We start from the raw sequence: 25,152 nt of genomic DNA on the forward strand, positions 1-25,152 counted from the left end.
ACTTCGTATTTTACTTCCCCCATGAAGGAAGTGAGCTCCGTGAAGGTGAAGTTCATTTCACACACCAAGTTCCCCAAGAAGGTACTGCTGTGGATGACAATCAGCGAGAAGGGGATGTCAAAGCCGTACTCTTCTTTCGCTCCGGACTGGCCGATAACGGGAAAATTTATAGTACGAAGTGCCTGCCTGCGAAGAATTACCATAAGGGCGAAGACGTGGTGTTCTGGCCGAATCTGGCGTCGGCCCACTACTCGAAGCGATCGTTGGAGGAGATGGAGCGGCTGAATATCGAAGCCGGTGAACCCGCCCAATGTCCCCCAGCTGCATCCCATCGAAAATTTCTGGGCAAACCTAAAGCGTAAGATCTACTCCAACGAATTTGTCGTGAAAACTTATGCGGAATTGATAAATAAAACGAAGAAAGGACTCAAAGTCATGCCTACACGTATGTTTCCGTCCGCCATGGTGAATGTTCCGGTTAACTGCCGGAAGGCCGCTCGCGAGGGCGTAAAATTTTTGTAAGCTAATATAATTACCTCTCACGGAAAATTTATCAAACTCATTTAACTGTCTTAGTTTTTTTATCACCATCCAAAAAAGTCCATTTTTTAATGCATACATTATCTGGTTTGACAGGTTATCTGTACGTGTGGCTTGAAAAGCAACATTGTCGTTGCAGCCGATATCACCAACCAGCAAGTTTACGTAAGCGAGTGTCTGGAAAAAGCCAGATTGCTCCGTGCTGTTTTAGCCGGATTTGGCATCCTGCCATTGCGGAACAAAGACTATGGAGCGGTATGTCAATAACGTGCAGATGATGCCACAGGATAAGAACCCTCTGAACACGTCAAAGCTCCACTCAATCATCAACGGTTGGGCCATTTGCTAGCGGAACCTGAACAAGATCCAGAAAACTGAAGTAGGTATAGAGGAGAGAAGAAAGCTGACCGGCAAAACTCCCAGTTGCAATACTTGTGTAAAGTGCTGTGAAGTGAAGAGGTTCATCTTGCAACCAACAAAATTGCAACGTACCCTTATGGCGATCCAGTTAACGCAAAATGTGCAAATCAAGCCTTGGTGAGACTTTTCCAACTTAAAAATGATTTAAATAATTATTTATTGCTGACAAATTGGCATAAAAAATTTGTATTGAATATAGAATCAAAATAATTCAGGGATATTGTTCTGGCTGTTAAAAATAGTTCTTCTGTCCTATATGCATGTGCAGAGGTTCATAAAAATCGAAGAGAGTCGTACGGAAACCGGTGTTTTTCTACATTGTTGATTACATGCGATCGTCATAATGTTTTTTACAGTGCGGAAATTTGGCCGTCATTTGAGTCTTCTAGCCTCATTAAGCAAATTGATATCGATATTAAGCTTTATTTTAATTGTGTATTTAATAATTTAATAACCAACAACACCATTTTGTAAATTTTTAGGTAATATTGCAAATAACACAGATTATGGGTAAGGTTGGTATACATATAATTAGGCCACTACTAGCGGGGATTGCTTGAAACAATACTTACCAGCTTCTTGTTCTGCTATTTTTGTGCTATGTCTGAATTATTTGACTATTCGAAATGTCTTACAATTACTTAAAATTTCAATGGAGTTTTTGTAAAAACGTTTTGTTTGACTAAAGTTCAAGTTGGTTCGAGTACTTGTAGAATGAGATACAAGATAGCAAGTTAATTCCTTAGTGCTCTTTAGTTCTTCAAAAATAAGCATTCTTGGAACACGTTCAAAACTTGCTTAAAAAGAAGGACGCATTAGGATGTATCCCGATCAGGAGGACTTAACAAAATTATAACAGATCATGTTATTTTGTTATCAACTTTTGTAACAACGGTTGTTATTATTAGATCAATTATAACACCCGTTGTTATGAATTAGCCACTATAAGTGGTTAAAATAATAAAAATTATAACTAAACCTCCTTTGATTAATACCTGATTTATAACAAACCCAGTAATGATTATAACACTTTGTGTAAAAGGTCAATTGTGAACATTTTCAGATATTCCAAAAATAAGCTAACAAATAAAGATATATCCGCAAGTATTAATAACTGTGAAGTGACGTATATAATATAGTTTTAAAACAATGATGGTAGTTATGCTAATTTTTTTGCAAGTAACATATTTTGATATAAAAGATGATATGTGTTAATCCTATCTGAATCTATTATAAACCAGATTTTTTTTTGTTTTTGCTTTCTAATTAGTTTATTTTTGATTTGTAACATAATGTGTTCTGAATAACAGTATGTGTTATAAAACAGACACAATCTTGTAATGGCCTCCTGATGATCGGGTAGCTAAAGGTTACTATTTTAGGTATTAGAAAGTATTGAATATCGATCTTACACTCAAGTACTTTTTTTACACGGTTTAGTTTTTTGAGTATTAAGAACGGGATAACTTAGAAACCATTCATTTATTCCTCAATACATTTGGGAGTAGCTCGACATTCCTCACGTAGATTGTAAATAGTTCCTTAGCTGCACCGTTTTCGAGTAATCGAAAAAAACAAACCGTGTAAAAAAGACTTGAGTGTATATTGCATGGGATTTGACGGAAAATTTGGTTTAGTTTATCATCATTTTTTTAGCATCTTTTCAAAGCAGTAACCCGAATTGATTGTATTATTATAATAAGATGCTATACCTACATGACATCAATTTTCTACTCATTAACACATTTTATCAATTAAGAGTTACATATTGCTGCAACATTGTTCAATTTTGAAAGAGCTCCAACTTTTCAACTAGTTAAGAGTTGGCTGCATCGTCATTTCTAAGTTTAGCTCCAAGTTCCGAAACCGACATGTGGAGCAAAAATTAATGTTGTTAATAAATCAACTTTTTGCGTCGATAAGACAACTTAGATCTGCAAAAACCACACACAGCAATCGTTCCGAATCCGAAAATTGTAGGAAGGTTAAGCAGGTGCGTATTTATGTTGTCGCCTAGTTGCATAACGATGAACAAAATTCACCAACCATAATTTATTCTTTTTTTAAACCGGCTTGTTAAAGAAAGCCATTTAGCAAATAACCTGTAATCTGCTGCGTAGGCTTCATGAACAATTTGGAGCGAAAATCAAATTTCACGAATATTAGTCACGGTTTCGCGTCCACACATACTTTAGTAATTTATCATCTATTGAAAAGAGTACAAATTTTTGCGAAGAAAAAATCTCGCAATAAATCTGCTAATTACGACACTTCGCGCCGAACAAAAAAAAACATCGGCGATCCAGCAAATTTTACTTTCAGATTGCGTCACCTATTTTGCACGGTTATCACGTGTCACATCATGTGTGCGCGTTGAAGCATCAAACCCGTCACACTTCTCTGGCATGACGGTAGGTCGGACATGTTGACAGAAAGTGAAATCGAACCGTGGAAAATTAAACACCTCAGCACGCATCATTAGCATTACCTCATTGATCTCATCATCCAGAGCGCGTTGTCGCGTCATCTCTCTGAGTCTTTCTCTCCTTTGTTCGGTCAATTGCTCCAGTTTGCGGGCAGCGCGATCGACCTCCTGATAGATGGCGATCACTTCGCTGAGCCGAGCGTTGATGAGGTCCTTCTCGCCGCAACTATTACTACCATTGGCGATTTGTTGTTGTTGTTGTTGTTGTTGTTGTTGTTGAAGATGAAGGTGATGGTTATGATGGCTTCCGTTAAGACTACTGCCCACGAAGCGGTTGTTCTTATCTAGACTACACTTCTTAACTAAATTTTTGGTTTGATTAAGCGTTTGTTTGTTGTTGATAACGGTTAGTTTGTCCTGAAGTCGTTGTATGGTATTTGGTCCTTTTCGTCTGAGGCTTTGCAGTTCCGAATCCATCAGCGCTCGACTGAGAGCCCGATGCTGGGAGTGCAATTGTCTTCGGGTTGGAATCGTTCCTTGTGTTTCCAGAAGACGGATGTCATTCAGCACGGTGACCAATCGTCGTCCAGTTGCTATGCACTGAATCTGTAACGGTTCCAAGGTCCGGAAGAAATCAATCCACTCGTGTTGATCGTGTACATAGAAACCACAGCACCGAATCGGTAGGTTGTCTGTACCGATGAAGTTCTTGATGGTTTCATTGTTGAGATATTTGATGTGCACATTCAGGTGGCGGATCAGCTCTTTCGGAGGGTGCTTGTTGTCTGCCGGATCGTACGACCCAGACACGTAGATTGACCCGAACTTAAGATGGCCGCTGAGAAGTTGAAGTGCGCTGTCCAAGGTTTCCAGAAATGCCAGCTGTGAGCTTTCGCTCAGCAGCAAGTGGATACAATACTGCGAGGGGCTGCAATGATATGAATGGGAAGACATTTATTTAGCATCATCTGACAGAGTTGTGCAATTCTTATATATGGAAAATTACCATAAATGTGCGATTAGATTAGAACAAATCTATACCTATAAAGAAGGATTTCTGTCTGTCTGTCTGTCTGTCCGTATGTTCCTTATAGAATCGAAAACTACTGAACCAATCGGCATGAAAATATGCATGTAGAGGTTTTTTGGGGCCAGGAAAGGTTTTAGTGATGGTTAGAAACCCCTTCGTTTTCGAGGGGAAGAATATTTTCTATGGTGAATTTGGACCCCTCCCCACTTTAAGAGGGGGGGCTCCAATACAAACGAAATATAAATTTCCTCATAACTTGAGAACTAATCAAGCAAATGGAACCAAATTTGGCACGTGGGTGTTTTTGGAGACAAATTTTTTTTCTATGATGAATTGGGACCCCTCCCCACTTTAGGAAGGGGGGATCCTATACACATGAAATACAAATTTCCTCATAACTGAAGAACTAATCAAGCAAATGGAACAAAATTTGGCATGTGAAAGTTTTCGAGGGCAAGAATATTTTCTATGGTGAATAAGGACTCCTCCCCACTTTAAGAGGGGGGGCTCCTATACAAACGAAATACAAATTTCCTCATAACTTGAGAACTAATCAAGCAAATGGAACCAAATTTGGCACGTGGGTGTTTTTGGAGACAAATTTTTTTTCTATGATGAATTGGGACCCCTCTCCACTTTAGAAAGGGGGGCTCCTATACAAACGAAATACACATTTCCTCATAACTCGAGAACTAATCAAGCAAATGGAACCAAATTTGGCACGTGGGTGTTTTCGGAGACAAAATTTTTTTCGCCCCCTGGGGGGGCCCCTACCCACTTTAGAAGGGGGGCTCCTATACAAATGAAATTCAAATTTCCTCATAACTCGAAAAGTAATCAAGCAAATAGAACCAAATTTGGCATGTGGAGGTTTCTGGAGGCAAAAATATTTTCTATGGTGAATTAGGACCCCTCTCAACTTTAAGAGGGGGTGCTTCTACACAAATGAAATACAAATTTCCTCATAATTGGAGAAATAATCAAGCAAATGAAACCAAATTTGGCATGTGGGTGTTTTTGGAGGCAACCATTTTTTCTATGATGAATTAGGACCCCTTACCTTTTTAAGAGGGGGGGCTCCCATACAAACGAAATACAAATTTCCTCATAACTCTAGAACTAATCAAGCAAATGGAACCAAATTTGGCATGTGGGAGATTTTGGAGTCTTGAATTTATTTTACGATAGTTAGAGACCTCTCACCCCTGTGGTAGGGGGATATGGACTCTCATACAAATAAAACAGAAATTTTTGCGAAACTCAAAAACTAATCGAACTCGAGAAATTCGAGACTCTTCCATAAAACATTAGTCAATACAAGACCACAAAAACTATCTATAGTAACACTAGATCATTCAGGACGAGACGGTCGCGAGTGTTGCCGGTGACCCGCCGTCGGAAGCGCCGCCCACTGGGGGGCTTGCAAAACTCGAGATTGTGACAAAGATCATCCGAGATTCATGATTTATGTACAACACAGGTTAATGTGTGGCAATACGAAGTTTGTCGGGTCAGCTAGTATAATATATAATGTCTTGCACAATTTGTTCGCAGGTCTAATAGAATCGTTTCAGTAGAAAAATTGAGCTATTGACATACAACCTTTGGACAAGAAAAAATGTTGGTCTGGCTAAAAGTAAATCTATATGCTTTTCCCTGCTTGCAACACGTTCTAAGTGATAGAAATCGGATTATTTGAAAGTATTCTGGTTCCTAATCCGGCTAGTAAATATCCAAATTTACACTTGATGTTGAATTTTACAGCCTGTGAAAGACTCCTGTACCAGTGAGTTTTGATGAAAAGTATGACAAAACTTCTGTACGAATGAGTTTTGGAACAATTCAACCAGTGTGTTTTGTTGAACGTTAAAACCTACACAAAAATCGATTCAATTTCCCGCTTAAAAATTTGCAACCTAACCCAAAGGCAGTAGCTTTCTTTCATAGAACAAAAGTCCAACAGCGCGATGATCAAAAAGGTGGATGATAATGAAGTCCCTTTCGATTAATTATCTTTCCTGTGGAAGGATTCACGTAGAAAGGAATAACAACAATGTGAAAAAGCGGTAGAAGTAGCTCATAGAAAGAACACCTCCGCAGATCTAGCAGCTGCAGCCGGCCCTACCTTTTGCGACATTCGAACTACCCTATATGCTGACACAGCACTGTATTCTGTACATCGAATCTCCGTCAATAACTACATTTACGTAAGTACTTGAACATCTTGATCTTCTTCCTACACGCAGTATTCAAAGCCCATAGTCCCATAGAGAGCCGGTTGTCTATTGAGCGTTTTGTACAGGCTACAATTTGTACAGATTCCCAGTATTCGTCGTGACCGGTTAACCAAGGTAGACAAATTCGTCAACTATTTCGAAGTCACTGGCATCAATCATTACACAACTGCCGATGTGGTGTCGGTAGGTCTTAAATCCACCGCCCAGTATGTACTTCGTTTTGGACGCATTTATTTTCAAGCCATTCTTCTCTGATTCGTGCTTTAGTCTGGTGTACTGTTCACCCAGCCTGCGTCGCAAAAGTTCTGCCGACAAAGTCGATGTCATTGGTAACATTAACGAATTGACTATATTCCTTGTAGATCGCGCTTCGCGTGACCATCACCATCTTCCCAGAAAAGCCGTTCTCGTCCATGATTTTCCTTAGCTCTTAAAATCGATGGACAGATGAAGCGTGGGGGCTCCAGGACCATTTTGGGAAGTTCGGCCACAGCCCGCAGCGTAAGGGTTTGGTCTGTTGTTGATTGTCTTTTAACGAAGTCGAGTTGATAACTTCGTACAAATCTGTTCGTAATTGGTAGGAGTCGCGGGAGGACAAATTGGCAGAGCGGCGACAGTGATCGCATGTCAGTTGACCAAACCCGCTTTTCATGCTCATTTTGCGAATCGAGTGACGTGACGGGCCTACATGCTTAAAACATTTGACTCGTTTTCAGAGCAAGTGGCTCTTACTCCTTTTATGCACTCTACGCAGAAGCTCCCTAATGAGTAACATTTTACTCAAAATTGAGTGCCATTTTACTCGAAACTGAGCGGGTCTTACACAAAATATGATTGAATATAACTCAGTTATGAGGTCGGCCTAAACTATTCAGAATTGAGAAATTGTCAAATTACTCAGACTTTTGGGATGTTCCACTCAGCCACGTAGCCAGAAGGGGGGGCCCGGGGGCCCAATTTTGATTTTAACTGTTTTATATGCATATTTTTTCGTTTAGAACTACAATACATTAAATGTATAATAATGTATTATATTTATGAGCAGTAAGATATGTATATAATGTATTAGGAGCCAAGATAGGGCTCCTGGCCCCCACCTCTGGCTACGTGGCTGGTTCCACTTTATGTGAAAGTGAGTCGGATCTTACTTATTTTTGCGTCGAATCTCGCGCATTTCTGCATTAATCTTATTCATTCGTGTGTTACATTTTTTAAGCGTGTAACCGAAGTGATTCTGACAGTAGAGTGAATTGTTAATTGTCACCCTGAGTGGCATGCTCAATAGAGCATTTTAAGTGATAAGCGACATGGTAACTTGCTGATATTGATAAATCACTTTCCCTGTGTTGGTAAACGGCTGAATAATGCGTACCCTAGGTACCTTGCGCACCTGTAGGCATAAAATAGAGCGTACAGCGGTTCACAACCTCGTATTCAGTAACTCCTTAATTCCTTGTGGTACCAGTCGGTATACGAGCAGCCTTGGTGGAGATCGAGTAACCAACCCCGGTGGAAACCAAGGTCGTATGTTGGAAGAAGAGCTCTTTCGAACTTCGTTGGTCCTCAGCGAAACAGGAGGTTGGTTGCAAACTTTGTAAGCCGCCACCATGAAAAAAGTTAAAGTAATGAAAGAAGAACAAGAAACAATCGGAGTAGACCCACACGCCTCCGAGGGGCTCCGTAGCCGCAAGGTTACCGAGTCTGCTTTGACAAGCGACTGGTCGTAGGTTCGAATCTCAGTAGAATCAAGCCGTTCGATGTCAAATGACTTTAGCATGGGTTTATTCTCAGGCCCCTCATTTACCCTTCCTACATGCTGAATTCTATATATTTACCCACTGGAGCCTATTGAAAGTGCAAAAGTTCCTCCTATAGTTAAGTGTACTGGTCAGAGGAACGAAGGAGCTCTCGCCAGGGACGTCTATAATATGAGATAGTGCTGGCAGCGAGGAATAAGTGGGTAAAGCAGATCAAGCTTCGAAGGAAGGGTAAACCACAGAGAACAGACATCCAAGCGAAAGGTCCCCACTTGGATAAAACTTATGTCAAATTAGTTGGGAAACTATAGTGATGATGTCGCTATAGGCGCATAAAATTCTACACTAAACTCACAACAGCTAGCTTCAGGCGCTAGCATAACGCTTACAGTTCATGTATACTAGCGCCAGAGGAGCCAAAGGTTGTCAGTGTGCAAATCAAAAGAATCATTTAGTTGGGAAACTATAGTGGTGGTGTCGCTAACATATTAGGTGATTTTAATTTAAAATTTTATCCAAGAATTCCCGAAAAATTTGTTCCTGAATGGATGTCTGTTCTCTGTGGGTAAACCCCAATACACACAAGCACGCATAAAATTTAATAAGCATATCGCTCATTCAATAGCGATTATAACAAAAAAAAACATGCAGTGCAGGTCATACAGCAAACACCCGGGCGATATTACAATAGATCAACTATACTGGTCGCAGTAATAAGTCCACGCATGAAAAAAGGTGTGCTGGAAGAGCTCAACGGTACGTACATTTAGAGATGGACATACCATATACAGAGCTGCGGCAACATACACCACCTGGGTACAGCTTTCATAGTGATGAGCGAGCTGCGGTAACAGGTGATTGTGTGGTGGCCAATCAATCCTCGAATGTGCAGGTTGAGAATCAAGGACCGATTCTTCAATATAAGCATCATCAACGTGCACAGCCCTCACCTGAGAAGTACCGAATTCTACGTGCAGTTGGAGAATGAATACGACCGCTACCCAAAACATGATATCAAAATCGTTAATGGAGGTTTTAATGCTCAAGTCGGCCAGGAGGAGGAACACAAACCGGTGATTGGAGGGTTCAGCGCACATCAGCTAACCAATGAAATGGGCCTAAGACTTATCAACTTTGCCGCCTCCAAGAACATGGCTTCTTCTAGCACAGACTCCTACACAAGTGCACCTAGAGGACACCAAATCAGACAGAACCATATATCGCCCACGTTTTGATCGACTAGCGGCACTTCTCAGACATTACCGACGTCAGTTAACGTTAACTCGGACCACTACCTAGTATTGGTTAAGATGCGCCCAAAACTCTCCGTTGTGAACAGCATTCGGTACCGACGCCAGCCCCGTTTAGACCTCACGCGGCTGAAGCAGTCCGACATCGCCGCAAACTACGCGCACTCACTCGAAGCTGCGTTACCGGAAGAGGACGAGCTGGACGAAACTCCTCTCGAGGACTCTTAGAACACCACCAAAACAGCCATCAGTAGTGTAGCGGAAAGCTCCATCGGGCATGTGGCACGGCTTCAGTGAAACGATTGGAATCACGATGAATGTGGGAGAGTGATGGATGAGGAGAACGTTGTGCGTGCGTCCAAAATGCGCAATGCCACGCGTCAGAACATGAAAAGACACAAACAGAAGAAGATGCAGCGAAACCAAAAGCGCTACCTAGAAGAGCAGGAATATGCAGAGGTGGAGCGGCCACTTCGATCTCAGGAAACGCGAAAATTCTACCAGAAGCTAAACGGATCCCGCAAAGGCTTTGTGCCGCGAGCCAACAGGTGTTGGGATAAGAAAGGCAGTATTTTAACGGACGATCGTGAGGTGACTGATAGGTAGGAGCACTTCGATGGACACCTGAACGGTGCCCAGGAGGAGCACCATGGCGGCTGCGAAAGCGATTTCGACGGTGCAACAAACGGGGAAGAGGTGCCAGCCCCAGCGATAGGCGCAGTTAGGGAGGCCATCTTGCAACTGAAGAACAATAAAACAGCTGGAAAAGATAACATCGGAGCGGAGCAGATTAAAGGGGGACTAGAAAACCTGGCCGTTTGTATACACCGGCTAATTGTTAGAATTTGGGATATGAAACAGCTACCGGAGAAGTGGAAAGATGGGGTTTTCTGCCCGATCTACTAAAAGGGCGACAAGTTGGACTGTAAGAACTATCGAGCGATCACCGTGAACACAGAGTTCCCACGCACCATTTGTTCGTTGACTTCAAAGCCGCATATGACATCATCGACCGAAAAGAGCTTTAGAAAATCTTGGATGAGAACTGCTTCCTCAGGAAAATCTGCAAACTGATTCAATCTACGATGAATGGTATACAGTGCTGTGCTCGGATTTAGAGTAGATTGTCGGGTGGGTCAAGGCCTTCGTCAAGGTGATGGTCCCTCATACCTGCTGCTCAACATAGCATGGTTATTATCGGCAGAACATCTGTGGCGGTAGCTGAACTGTACAACAGACTAAAGTGCGAAATAGAAAAGATTGGGTCAATGGTAAATACGTCTGAAACAAAGTACATGCTGGCCAGCGGAACCGAGGCCGACCGACGCCGCTTGGGCAGTAGTATATTGATCGACGGCGATGAGTTTGAGGTAGTCGACGAATTTATCTACCTTGGCTTACTGGTAACGGCGGACAATGATACAAGCCATGAGATTCGGAGGCGTATTATCAGCGGAAGTCGTGCTTACTATGGGCTTCACAAGCAATTGCGGTCGAGTAGACTAAGTCCCCGTACAAAGTGTACCCTGTACAAGACGCTTATTAGACCGGTTGTTCTCTACGGGCATGGAAAAGAAACAATGCTTGAGGAGGCGATCGCTCAGAGTTTTCGAACGATCTTCGGCGGTGTGCAGGAGAACGGAGTATGGAGTCGGAGCAAGCACCATGAACTCGCACAGCTCTATGGCGAACCCAGTATCCAAAAGGTGACTCAAAGTGGACGGATACGTTGGGCAGGACATGTTGCAAGAATGCCGGACAACTACCCTACAAAGATGGTGTTTGCCTCAAATCCGGTAGGAACAAGGCGTTCAGGAACGCAGCGAGCAAGATGGTTAGACCAGGTGGAGCGAGATCTGGCAGAGAGTACTCGGTGTCCAAGGAATTGAAGAGCGGTAACCCACAACTGAGTTAACTAGAAATACCTTGTTCAACTGGCTTTGTCTTAGGACGGCAAGCCACTTAAGTAAATAAGTAAGTAAGTCGCCGACAGTAGGAAAATCTGCAGCCATACTTTAGCAGGGCTGTCGTTGCTACACAAATTGCGAAGCCATAGATGAGGGGAATGTCTGTGAGTTCTTCCGGAGAATACATTTAAACACTACAATCATTTTCAGAAACGTCCTAGAGAGACCGGAGAAAACTGTTTCGTTATTATTTTCCATATGCGTCAGATCGTATACATCGCACGCGGTGATCTAGTGTGCTATGCGTGATGCCCAACACGATACGTTTAAAATTAAATTGCAACGAAACTAAAAGAGATAGGCGTTTCTTGTTAAAGAAGGAATTGTAAAACGATATTAGAGCTTCAAATCTATATCTATAAAAATGGATTTCTGTCGGTCTATCTGTCCCTATGTTATTACTTACTTACTTAATTGGCCTAACGTCTTATGACAAGGCCTGCGCAGTATAATTTCTCCATCTGTTTCGGTCCATGGCAACTGATCTCCAGTTCCGCGGGCACCCAGTGCTCGCCAGATCTCGCTCCACCTGGTCTTGCCACCTCGCTCGCTGTGCCCCTCTTCGTCTTGTTCCTACCGGATTTGATGCGAAAACCATTTTTGCAGGATAGTTGTCCGGCATTCTAGCAACATGTTCTGCCCAACGTATCCGTCCAGCTTTAACCACTTTCTGAATATTTGGTTCGCCGTAGAGACGCGCGAGCTCGTGGTTCATTCTTCGCCTCCATACACCGTTCTCTTGCACTCCGCCAAAGATGGTTCTTAGCACCCGCCGTTCGAAAACTCCGAGTGCTCGTAGGTCCTCTTCTAGCAATGTCCACGTTTCGTGCCCGTAGAGGACAACCGGTCTAATTAGCGTTTTGTACAGTGTGCACTTTGTACGGGGGCAAGATTGTTCGGCCGCAAGTGTTTGTGGAGTCCGTAGTAGGCCCGACTACCGCTGATAATACTTCTTTTAATCTCACGGCTGGTATTGTTGTCCTCTGTTGCCAGCGAGCCAAGGTATACGAACTCGTCGACTACCTCGAACTCATCCCCGTCGATTACCACGGTGCTGCCCAAGCGAGCCCTGTCGCGCTCGCTCCCGCCCGCCAGCATATACTTCGTTTTAGACGTATTTATCTGCAATCCAATCTTCTCTGCTTCGCGTTTCAGTCTGGTGTACTGATCTTCCACCGCCTCAAATGTTCTGCCGACAGCATCCACGTCGTCAGCAAAGCAGATAAATTGACTGGATTTATTGAAAATCGTGCCCCGCATTTCGATCGCCGCTCGCCTTATAACACCTTCAAGCGCAATGTTGAATAGCAGGCAGGAAAGACCATCTCCTTGTCGAAGTCCCCTACGAGATTCGAATGGGTCCGACAATCCACCCGAGATTCTCACACAGCACTGGATCCCATCCATCGTAGCCATGATAAGTCTAGTAAGCTTACCCGGAAAGCCGTTTTCGTCCAAAATTTTCCATAGCTCTTGTCGGTTTACGCTATCATATGCGGCTTTGAAATCGATGAACAGGTGGTGCGTGGGGACTCGGAATTCGTGGCACTTCTGGAGGATCTGCCGCAGGGTGAAGATTTGGTCTGTTGTAGACCGACCCTCCATGAAGCCGGCCTGGTAACTTCCCACAAATCTATTGGCTATTGGCGATAGTCGATGAAAGAGGACTTGGGACAGCACTTTGTAGGCGGCATTCAGGATAGTGATGGCTCGGTAGTTCTCACAATCCAGCTTATCACCTTTCTTGTAGATAGGGCAGATAACCCCGTCTTTCCACTCCTCCGGTAGTCGTTCCGTATCCCAAATCTTGACAATCAATTGATGCAGACAGCCGGCCAACTTGTCCGGGCCCATTTTAATAAGTTCCGCTCCAATGCCATCCTTTCCCGCTGCTTTGTTGTTCTTCAGCCGCTGGATGGCTTCTTTAACTTCCCTTATCGATGGAGGTGACACATCTTCGTCGCTTGCTGCACCAATGTGGTCACTTCCTCCGCTATCATGGTCTTCCGCCTGCACGCCATTCAGGTGTTCATCGTAGTTCATCACCCTATGTTATTTATAGAATCGAAAACTACTGAACCGACTTGCCGTCGGAAGCACCGGCCACTGCAGGGGGCAGCACTCGTAGAGATCAGGTCTAGCTATGTTTATTTATTTTCCTAGATCTACTGACCTCTATTACTTTCCTTCAGTTGGGTCACCGCTGCGAAATGGTACTTTCTACGAAATGATTTTCCGTGGAATGATACACCCGCGTAAGGTTTTTCGCGAAATGGTATTCTGCGAAACTCTATATTCCGCGTTATGGTCAACCGAGAATTGGTGTTCCGCACAAATGGTATTCGGCGAAATGGTTTGTAATGATGGCGAATATTTAAATGCTATCCGCTTTATTTTACCAGGCTAAGCAATGGGGGGAGTTGTTTTCTACTTTACTGTGAGGAAAATTTGTATATTAAAACACCCATGAACTACCCAGAAACTTGCAAAACTCGAGATTGTGAGAAAGGTCATCCGAGATTCACGATTTATGTACAACACAGTTTAATTTGTGGCAATACGAAGTTTGTCGAGTCAGCTAGTTAGTTGATACAAGCAATCAGTTTTATCACAAAGTTTTAGGAGAATTTTGATAAAAACACCTTCATAAACACTTATTTCAGAGTTTTTTGCTTCTAAAAAGTTACTAAATTTCATGAAGTAGGACGTTTAAGAGCAATTTGTAGTACAAACTTTTCTCACCTTTCGGAGCAAGTAACAGAATTGAGCAAGCTAGCATAGTTTTTGTTCCCCTCCCAGTTGACCTCGAGGTATGACGCTGACCTATAGCAAGGCTAGTCGTCATATGTCCGAATCTCGACTGGGAGAGGTTGTTAGAGTCAATAGAATTGTAGCAACTGGCCCTGCACTCTAACAGCAGACTGCGAAGTCTATCGTAAAAGAATAGAAGGTCTAGTTTCGATAACAGAATGTAGCACCTAGACTTTACTTTTTTTAGCATAGTTTTTGTACTAGGTAGGCTGAAAACTAAAGATGTTTAAAAACTCTGCAATGATTGAGATTTCACCATATGCGTAAAAGAATTTTTTCATCAAATGTGGTGCTCTATCACGCAATGAAATATTTGCACTAAGCTACCTAATACCCTATGTATAAAGAAAAAAAGTAGTAGCCCAGATTACACCCTGAAGGACACCACGACCTGTGTGCAAAAAGACTGGATTGTTTAATATCACTAATTTGCACATAAAGCTGCCTTTGTGCGAAATGTTAGTTTAGCCATTTGCAAAATCTCGCTGAATGACCGAAATTGTACAACTTGCATAAGGGAACAGTGTGATTAGAGGAATCAAAGCCTTTAGGTCCATTGAACGCATATTTCTTGAGCAAAATCACGCGATATCCACCATATTAGCTTCCACGGAACGTACCAGATAGATACCATGTTACTTTGTACTATTCAGTCAGGCTGCAAATTGTCATGCGTAATAGCTTGAAATACTTTGGATTGGGCATTCAAAGAAGTTATATTTCAATACACCCAATTCTTTTTTTACACGGGGGATGCGTCCCGTGTAAAAAAACCGTGCAAAAATAAACCGTGTTATTTCGAGAAACCGCGTAAAAAAATCCGTGTTATTTCAAGAAACCGTGCAAAAAAGTCGTGCAAAAAAATTCCGCGTAAAAGAATCCGTGTAAAAAAAGAATTGGGTGTACAACTGTTGCTGTATTTTAGAAAAACCGTGTTATTTCGAGAAACCGTGCAAAAAAAGTCGTGCAAAAAAAATCCGTGTAAAAAAAATCCGTGCAAAAAAAAGAATTGGGTGTAGTTTGTTGTAGGTTGCATTTATCCCCTTTTCTGAAAACGGAAAATATACATCATTATTTGCACTTCGCAAATAAGCGTTTTTTTACAAAGAGATAGATTGAACAACTGGGTCAATAGACCAATTGCTTTGGGTTACGTTGCAGCATCCTTGGCGGGGGACACTACACCCTACCCCATGCTACGGCGCTGCTCAAAAACTAGATTCTATATCCGATCTAGTTGTAAAATCGATTGGATCGTTACAAATATTTCCAACAGTATTTCTACAAACAAACTAAATTATTCAGCAGGTTCATTGTCGGAAGCAAGTGCAAGTCAGGATTTACCACGAAAGCTTTCACATCGGCAAACATAATTACAGAGCGTATGGTGTGGACGAAACGGAATAAAAGTGCACTTTATCGCTGCATATTTTTGGAGGTTCGTTACTATACAGCTCACCGTATAATTGAAAATGTAGTTCAATCATTTATCATTGATCACCCGAGGCTTGTAATTAGGTGTTCTTGTGTGCATATTTGTTCGCTTTCAGTGCAACGCATTAAGCAAACAGGCCCTAGGCGGTTTGGGTTCTGACACATTATTTATGGAAATTGTTTACGAGTCAGCGAAATTTTAAGCAACGATACAAAGTCAAATTGCGAACGCCATATCGTAAGGTAGTATTTGACAGCAAAATGAAACAAAATACAAATGATGTAAAAAAATTGAGCAGAAAATATAAATCCCTTCGTGCCCAGTAAATATCGAGAACACCAATCATTTGCTGACCAAGAAACGCTGGAAATATTGGATCGCAGCTTGGTGTCTTGATTTCCCTCATCGACAATTGAGCTTATCACGGTGCAGTGGAATGTGGAAAATATGTAATCATAAATCAATTTCATTCCCCAGCGTTACGTTACATTTCTTCGACCCGATTAACAAGTACCGTGAGAGAAGAAGAGCAACCACGGCAGCAGCAGCAGCGGTGAATTAAGTTCAAGTCGCTAAATCAGTATTTCTAGACAACCGTCGCTGTTTAATCTTTTGCGTATTCGATTTTCACATTTCCCACAGCCGGGCACGAGGCCGGCAAAACTAGATCACATGTGGTGTTGATTTTGCAGGTTTTATGCAGTCGAAACTTGTCTGCCCGGTGGAAATCCGTGCGCAGGTTGCGCCGAGGAGCTGCAGCAGGAATTTGGTTTCACGTGGATTCGCTTGCGCGGACAGACCAGACCGCCGGCCGCATAACACTTCCTATCGACAGTCAATAAGAGTTAATAAATTAGACTGTATAACTGTACCTGATTTATTTAGCAATTTGCACCGATCAAGGAGGTACAAGAATCTCTTTCACTGCTATGGATGACTTGGGCCGAAAAAAAATGGAAAGGTTTTTTTTCTGTGGGAAAGACGGGGGATAATGAAAAATTATGGGATATCAGGCATGCGGCTTGCCGGCTGATGTCGGATTAGTGGTATCTACTGCACTGGGTCCTTACTGGGAACTCGGCGAATACATTTTCTGGAAGCTGCCGTTGCAAGCGTGTGTGAATTAAGAGCTCCTGCTGCGGTCGGATTGATTTATGTGGTGAGGTAATTCTTCGCAGTTAGAGCAACAGTAGTGCGTTGCATACATACGTTATGCACTTTCAAAAATGTGTGATTTACTGGTTCAGTGAAATCAATTTACCGGTAGCGTTCAGGGATTCAATTTCAACGGCACAGTGGGATAGATGTTGAGACTTGCGATTAGTTAGGTTTCAAATCTTTTCGAAAATGTTACATTCATCAGGTTACATCCAAATCCACTTGGGCAACTTCAATGCGAAGATTAACTCTAATAACGCGTACCTTGAACGCGTCATGGGACGCCATGGCCTAGGGGAGATGAGCGAAGGCGGGGACCAGTTTACAGAATTTGGTGGTAATCACTGGTGAATCGCTCTTCTCCCGTAGACCAGCGTATAAGGTCACGCGGGTTTCCCGCGATGGTCAAACAGAAAACCAAATTGACCACATCTGCATCAGCCGAAAGTGGAGAAGGCCGATATACGCAATATACGCAATAAGTGCAACGCCGATATTACATCCGACCAGCACCCAGTTATCGCTAAGACACGCTTGCCCGTCGTACGTGTCCAACGACGGGAGGAGAAAGTTGGGTGTTGTTACGGAGAATCCCGAGGTGAAAAGGGCCTTTATCGAATAACTTGAATCCCGAATATGGTGGAACCGTCGAAGGCCAATGAACCGGCATCTAGAACGCCTTCACCACGATTACGACCAGTGATGAAACCCTCGACAAAGTGCGCAGCGGGTGGAGACAGTGGATTTCGGATGAACCTTGGAGGATGATCGACGAGCGGAGAGAGGCGAAAGCCGGCATGGAGCTAGCGCGAACCAGAGCTGCTAAGACAGCTTCCCGTCAACGATATGCCAAAATGAAAAGGGCTGTTAAACGAGCTGGTAGGGGGATAAGAGAGGGACTAACTCCCTAGCCGACGAAGAAGATACCGCCACCAACAATGATTAGTGGTACCAGGATGAATACTAAGATGTCGCTAAAGGACAGAGCTGGTCATTTACTGACTGACCGTGCCCAAAAGCTTAAGCGATGCACTGAATATTTTGAACAACTTGTTCGACTCTCGAATGTCAGAGACTAACAAAACCAGCAGCATATAACACCAATAGTTCGTTGCATCAATCGGGTCAACTGAGGTTCCATCACTAGATGAAATTGAAGCAGCCATAAAAAGCGCCAGGGATTGACTGCATTCCAGCCGAGAGGCTCAAAGCTGACTGATCTTTGTCAGCCCTGATGATGCATCAGTAATACAGCAATATATGGGAATCCGAAACTTTTCCGATGGACTGGAAGCAGGGCATATTGGTCAAAGCATCTAAAAAGGAGCCTAACCTAACTGAATGCGGTAACTGACGTGGCATCACATCGCTCTATAGGACTCTGGAAGTATTCTGTAAGGTCATCCATAACCAGATCCAGGAGAAGATCGACTCTACTCTCCGACGGTAGCAAGCTGGATTCCGTGCTGGTCGATCATGTATAGAACATGTCACAACGCTCCGCATTATATTGGAGCTAACCAATGAATTCTAGGACACTCTTTTGCTGGTGTTCGTTGATTCCGAAAAAGCGTTTGACCGACACTTAAGTGTAGAGGAGTTCCAGATAAGCTAGCTCATCTCATTGATGCTCAGTATAAGATGTTGTCGTGCAAGGGGTTGCACAATGACGTCTTATCCGACCCTATAAGGGTTGCTCTGTCGGACCGGCGGAAATGAACACATGAGTAAGTAAGTAGGTAAGGTAGATCCTCCAAGATTCGGTGTCGCCACGGTTTACCTATTCATCGACTTTAAAGCCTTATATGGTACTGTAAACCGACAAGAGCTATAGAGTTTTATGGACGAAAATGGCGTTCCGAGGAAGCTGACAACAATGGATGGGATTCAGTGCTGTCCAAGAATATCGGGTGGTTCGAATCTCGCAGGCTTCGAAAAGGTGATGGTCTTTCCGACTGCTCTTTAACATAATGGTGAATGGTTTTCAATAAATATAATTAATTTATCTTTTCTGATAACGTGGATTCTTCTATAGCTTGCTTTTTAGCCGCATAGAACTGTGGTAGTTTGTGTTGTATCAAGAACTCGTCTTTACTCCACTCGGCATTGGGCTACTGGTGACGATGGGGTGTTTGAAGAGAACAGATTTCGTCACACAGTCGGTTAGCATCCTCGCGACGTAGCTGGCCCAGCGTAACTTCCTAACTTTTACTAACTGTACGATGGGAATCTCTCTAAAGATTGCCTTCAGCTCGTGGTCCCTGCACCTGCACTATTATCCATTTTCCTAGTTGGTACAGTCGATTTTCGGCTTAAATGCGTCATTGAATTCCGAAAAATTATTCAATCAAGTGCCGTTGCTAGTAGTTTCTTGCCGTGTCCATTAGCGGAACTAGCGCTCATTTCTAGGGGGGCTACAGCCCCCGGCATTTTTCGACCATTTTATTTGATCGGCCAGCTCCATTTTTCTAGGGGGGCTAGCCCCCACCTACAGTACTACAGTAAGCAGTACAGTGACGAGTTCTCACATCTAAAAAGCGAATTCTTTTAAGTAATTTAGAGAAACTTGTAGTACTTTGACTTGATTGCCTGATTCAGATCTTAATTGAGCGACCGTTTTCAATGCGGTAGGATTGAACTGTTCATCCTTAGGTATTCATGAATGTTTTTGGCGTTCCGCAGAGAAATAATCTAGGTCGTATTCGTTTTTGTTTTAGTTGTTTTTCGCCCACGACTTCAAAATGTATGTGATTATTAATGTTACCATCAATTCTAGGCAATCTTTTTGTTTTTTTCATTAAAATAAGCACGTGTAAATTAAAGGTGTGCGTAGTAAAGCGACATTCGGTCTGATTTATCAGGCTAAATTTACACTAAATTGTCATAAAAATAAATCACATGCTGTTGAGTGCCACATGTCAGCTTCATGTTTCTAATCTTTGTTAACAAACGGCCAGGAAAGAAAAGAGGTACTCATACATACGTAAAGTATGCCGTTGGAATAAATAACGGAAAGTTATTTATTTTATTGATGTTTTAGTTATATGTAATTAACTCCAAAAACGAACAATAGTATCATTCCAAAAAAAATTAGTCGTAATAATTTAATGAGATACGATGAACTGGTGTCGTGTTGTATAAATTATGATCTAACTCTTTTGTACCTGCTGTGGCACCCGTGGAGATGCAAATGATTTGTTAATTTACAGCAGTAACATGGCTAGGGTCCACTGTGGAATGCAAGTATTAGCATTCTTAACCTCAGCATAATAATAATAAAAAACGAAGTTCAGTTGGTCTAGTATCATATAGGACATATAATATTATACGTGTAATTTCCTTAAATAATATCATTTTTTAAAAATGCTAATGATATTTTTATCAAAAAATGAAAAAAATGGAATTTTGAAGGTACGAAAGTTTGAATAATTTTCTTTCCAACCAAAATTATTATTAGTTTCATATGCGAAGGAAAATGTGATCCAATTAGAATCCAACGGTTGCTAACGGTTTAAGAAAAAGGGTTAAGAAAAGGTCCAATTCTAGTTAAAATTTGTACTTTTTCAAAAAAATTTCGTTAAATTCATCCCATGGTGCATCACGAGAGCGTGCGGGTAATTTCCAGTGCGGCACGCAGGCTGTTAATGCTTCCACGAGAAGATCACGCAAATTATCTCGGTTGGCGCTTAAGTGTCTATATCAAGTGCAGATTAAAAGCAAAATACCGGTTGCTTAAACTGCAATAAATCTCGGCTTTGATCACGCCTCGACTGACTGCCGACTGGTTATAGGGTGCATCGTCCGCCCGGGTGTCGATGATACGTGTGCAATCCGATGCAAGCGTGGGCAGGAAATTATAGCACTTACCTTTGGATCGGTAGCGTGTTGTAATACAACAGAACGGTCGCGATTTCGTAACAGTTGAGTCCTGATGCGAGCACCTTTTCAACTTCGATGTAAATCAGCGGAGAGCCGGACCGATCATAGGTTCCTGCAGATATAAAAAGAAGACAGAAAAACAGCATGTAAAAAATGATTAGCGTGATTGCAGTGATTTGGCCTTTAGAGTTAGTTTTTTTATTTGCACGGACGATACTCTTCAAAGATCATTCAGCTCTTTTTTCCCAGCCAAGTGCGGGACCTCCAAAGTGGAAATCATTACCAATGAACGGAGGCAGAAGTCGTGAGCCGTCGGTCGGTGAATTGAGTAACATATATATTAAAGATTTTTACGGTACGGTACTAGAAGATCCCGGATTTGTGTAGAATAGATATTACTAGAATTCTAAACGATTTTCCAACAATTTTTACAGCACATTTGACGATATGTTTTAATGAAATGATTTTATTTAGGAACATTTGAAATTGTTCGCAAAATCAAATTCTTACCTTTTAAATATTACATAGAACTTAGTATGTATGTTCTACATTTAACGCTTACTACTCGTCAGTATTTTAATTTAATTTTATAACGAAACAAATCATGTATTTAGATCCATGTTGGACCTCAACTATTAGAAGAGTAACTATTAATTCGATTGATTCAAAGAAAAGCTTTCAAAAGAGAAAAAATAACCAATTTTACGGTAGTCAACTTCCTACTAATAATATAGCTAGTTTATTTATTATTAACAAAATACAGGTATTACTTCATCTAAAATATTTCATTGCTAAACGATGAAACAGAAGCAGCGATCGCAGCTCTAGGATGCGTTACGGAGAGTCTTCCGCTGCGGTGCGGTCGGTCGGTGGTGCTGCGATGCATCTTTGATCGGTTGTTTATGGCGGCAATTATTGTTTATCATTTCGATTGCTTCTATCGATTGTCTCTGTCAAACCGCGTGTTTTTCGTGCGACTGACGGCGATGATACTGCGTGCGTGTGTGCACTTACTGGGTGGCCTCTGCCTGGGGTGCAGCTTGGCTGGCAGTCCAGTCAGAGTGACGGTACGCACGCAGTTGATCCGAGTACGTGATTGCAACCGGGAGGGCATTTCGCTTTCAGTGCAGGAATGCACAGCATCTCTCAAGATTCGCATCGTTTGACGCATGGTTTTCCGTATTTTGTTTTGCTCGATCTCTCCGTTCCGTAGCACGGTCGATTGCATTAGCGCTTTATTTGGTTATTCATGCTGTAATCCTATGAGCGTATGTGGGAATGAATTACGCCATTTGAGGTTGACAAACATAATTCTCCCAGGGTTGTGACATAAACCGTCAGCAACGGGATGGCCATATTTCTGTTTATCAATGGACGGCAGGTGGTTCGATAATCGGTATGATTCATGAATGGTTGTGGCACATATAGTAGCAATGGGAGAAATCACCCAGCACTGAAGACGGCAGCAAGTTGCAGTCGAAATACGTGTTTGCTAAAGTGAATTTGTGTTTATAATCTATTTTAAAAAGAATGTTTTGTTTCTACAATCTATTTTAAAGTGTTAATTTTGTGCAAAATCACTCGCGTGAGAATATTTGCAAAATTGTCGTATAAATAGAATTAAACAAAACAAATTTTCACTCGTATTATAATAATTTTTATTACAATATAATTCTTTCGGTTTGTTCCTTGAGTGTTCCTCAAGGTAGCAATACGGGACCTCACCTATCTGTGATGTTTTTAAGCCATATTGCTTCACTATTCTGAGTTGAAAGCAAGCTGATGTATTCTGGTAATTATTTGTTTAATAAGAAAATTCATCTGAATCACAGTGGTAATGAATAAAATAAATCTAGTTTCTATTAAATACAATAACTAAACATTAACGGAAAACATGGGCTGGTAAAGTAAAGTTGTACATCTCAAATATTTCGCTGAAATGATGGCACATAAATCGAATCGGTTCGTGACCACCAACTAAGCGGTTCCGCGGCTTCAACAACAAGAAATTCACGTAACGGTCTAACAGGTGCATACATGAGCTAAGCTATTGTGATAGCGACGGGCAGTCGACGTGATTGAATAGTAGCTTCGCTGTGATAACCACTTGGGCAGTTCGTCGTTACTGCTCTACTAGCTAAATTCTCTCTCCAATGCCAATTGTGAAGCGCGTATCTTTGTTGTCAGCGTAAAACAAACGATGAACAAACGGCAGCATTAGTGGAGACATCATTAATAAAAATCGAGAGAAGAAGCGGACCCAGGTTGCTGCCTTGCGGTACTTCAGATCGATGGATCGATGCAGAAGCTGTTAGAAGTAATAGATCCTGCTTTGATACACAAACTTCAGTCAATCAAGTGAGATCTAAACCAGCAGATGCAGCAGGGCCACAGAAACAAATAGTCGCTCCATTTTGGCTAACAGTATCCGGTGGTCTACACGATCGAAAGCAGCTTTCAGATAGCATCGGCATAAAAGCTAGAGTTCAAGCTTTGCATACAGCGGGAAACAGACTGTCGTAAAATGAACACCTTTTAGTTCAAGTGATTTCTGATATACCCGGTTAATTCCTATAAATTTAAACATGAAGCCCACATGCTTGTGGTATTTCTAAAATCCTTTCAGTTTTCGCCCTCGTTTATTTTAACAGCTTTCTGGCGTTTACTGCTCGTTCAGGTGTCAGCATCTTTGGCTGGAGCAGCACGTTCCTCACAATCATGTGGAAGATTAGTGCCTTACTGCTCGTTACTCGAACTTTCTCGTGCACTATCTTCCCTTCTTTTGCCGCTACTTACGCTTTTTCTCGCAGGCAAACCAAAGGCTGTCCATTGACTACGAACTCATTTTTAGTTATTTCAGACCTCTTCGGGTTATTTTCGTTCATACTTTTTGTATAATGTGTTGTTTTTGACCGACCCCCTGCCCCTAATAGTCCACTTAGTTCATGGACGGCCCCAAATGAACTACTTTATACTGATATTTATGTGTATTGTTTATAAACATGCTAATGTTCACTGTTTAGGGTTTTTGCCTAACTTTATGTTTTTGGCACAATGTCACCCCCTAGAAGGGGTGAGATTGTGCCAAAGTTCATGCACTTCCAGTAAAATTAGGTTTCATTGTAACTAAACCATCTCTACGGTAGTTGTTAATTGAACAATTTAGTATATATTGACAGGTTTGAAATCAACTTAGTTCCTAAATTGTGTGTATACTGAGCTAAAGAACAAAAATATATGCTTTTTTGGCACAATCTCGCCCCGGATGACGGTACGTTAAGAGACGACCCCTGCCGTAATTTTGGCCTCTACTGTCGCCTTGCAGTTGCTGATCATTGCAGTTTTCGTCTCAGGGTTTATCAATCGTAGATTGACACCAGTCATCCACCCAGCTATTATGCTTATGGCTTCTGAGGCTAGCATTTCCACTTCTTCGAGGTACTCATCTACCACTACTAGGGCGATATCATTGACGAAGCCGGCGATGTCGTCCCCAGTGGGCAGTTTGCCTCAGCATCTCGTTATACATGACGTTCCAAAGCGTTGGACCGAAAATCGAGCCCTGTGGAACACCCGCGGTCACTTCGTACTTCCTCGCACCCTTAGCCCTGTCGTACACCAGCGGTCAGTTCTCGAAGTAGCTTTTAAGCAACCCACATAGATTGTCCGGCTCCAATATCTTATGTAGCACTAAGGCGATCGCTCCGCAACAAGCATTTTTAACCGTGGACTTTTCGGATCTCTCTACAACGGATCTGACGACATTGACGGTGGACTTCCCTATGCAGAATCCAAACTGCGTCTTTGCCAGTCTGTGCCTGATATCGCATTCCACAACGGGCGTTAGCCTGTTTGTGATTACCCGTTCAAATAACTTCCATAACGCAGAAGTAATCTCTATCGTCCCATCAGCATCAGTGTTTTGTAGATAGTCAATTTCGCGGTGCAGCGAATTTCACTTTAGACCGAAGTGTCTTCTGGATCTTAAATTAAGTTTGATTTCCTGTCTAATGTTTCTTTATATTTTTCTACTGCTGTTGTTCTCGTCTTGTGTTCCTGGGATCTCGTCCTCAGTTTTTTGACGTAGGACTACGTCTTTGTTTACTATACTGGGACTGGGTAGCACTTTGTAAAAACGAAAAATAGAAGTGTAACGTTTGAATGAAATATTTCAAACGCTAATAGCTACTATACTATTGAACGAAACATAACAGTTAATATGTCGTTGGATAGATAAAATGTC

The 25,152-nt window shown here is 42.1% G+C and overlaps 1 protein-coding gene across 1 annotated transcript in view; it reads right to left on the reverse strand.

Moving 5' to 3' along the window:
- Positions 1-25,152, reverse strand: part of LOC128737078 (uncharacterized) — a 64,859-nt gene that overhangs the window by 5,354 nt on the left and 34,353 nt on the right. The window contains exons 3-4 of the mRNA XM_053831636.1: positions 20,898-21,021; positions 3,449-4,313 (exon numbers count right to left, since the gene is read on the reverse strand). Of these exons, the coding sequence (XP_053687611.1) occupies positions 3,449-4,313; positions 20,898-21,021 (989 nt within the window). The remainder of the gene's footprint in view (positions 1-3,448; positions 4,314-20,897; positions 21,022-25,152) is intronic.

Source organism: Sabethes cyaneus, chromosome 2 (assembly GCF_943734655.1).
Source record: "Sabethes cyaneus chromosome 2, idSabCyanKW18_F2, whole genome shotgun sequence".
NCBI classification, from domain to species: Eukaryota; Metazoa; Arthropoda; class Insecta; order Diptera; family Culicidae; genus Sabethes; species Sabethes cyaneus.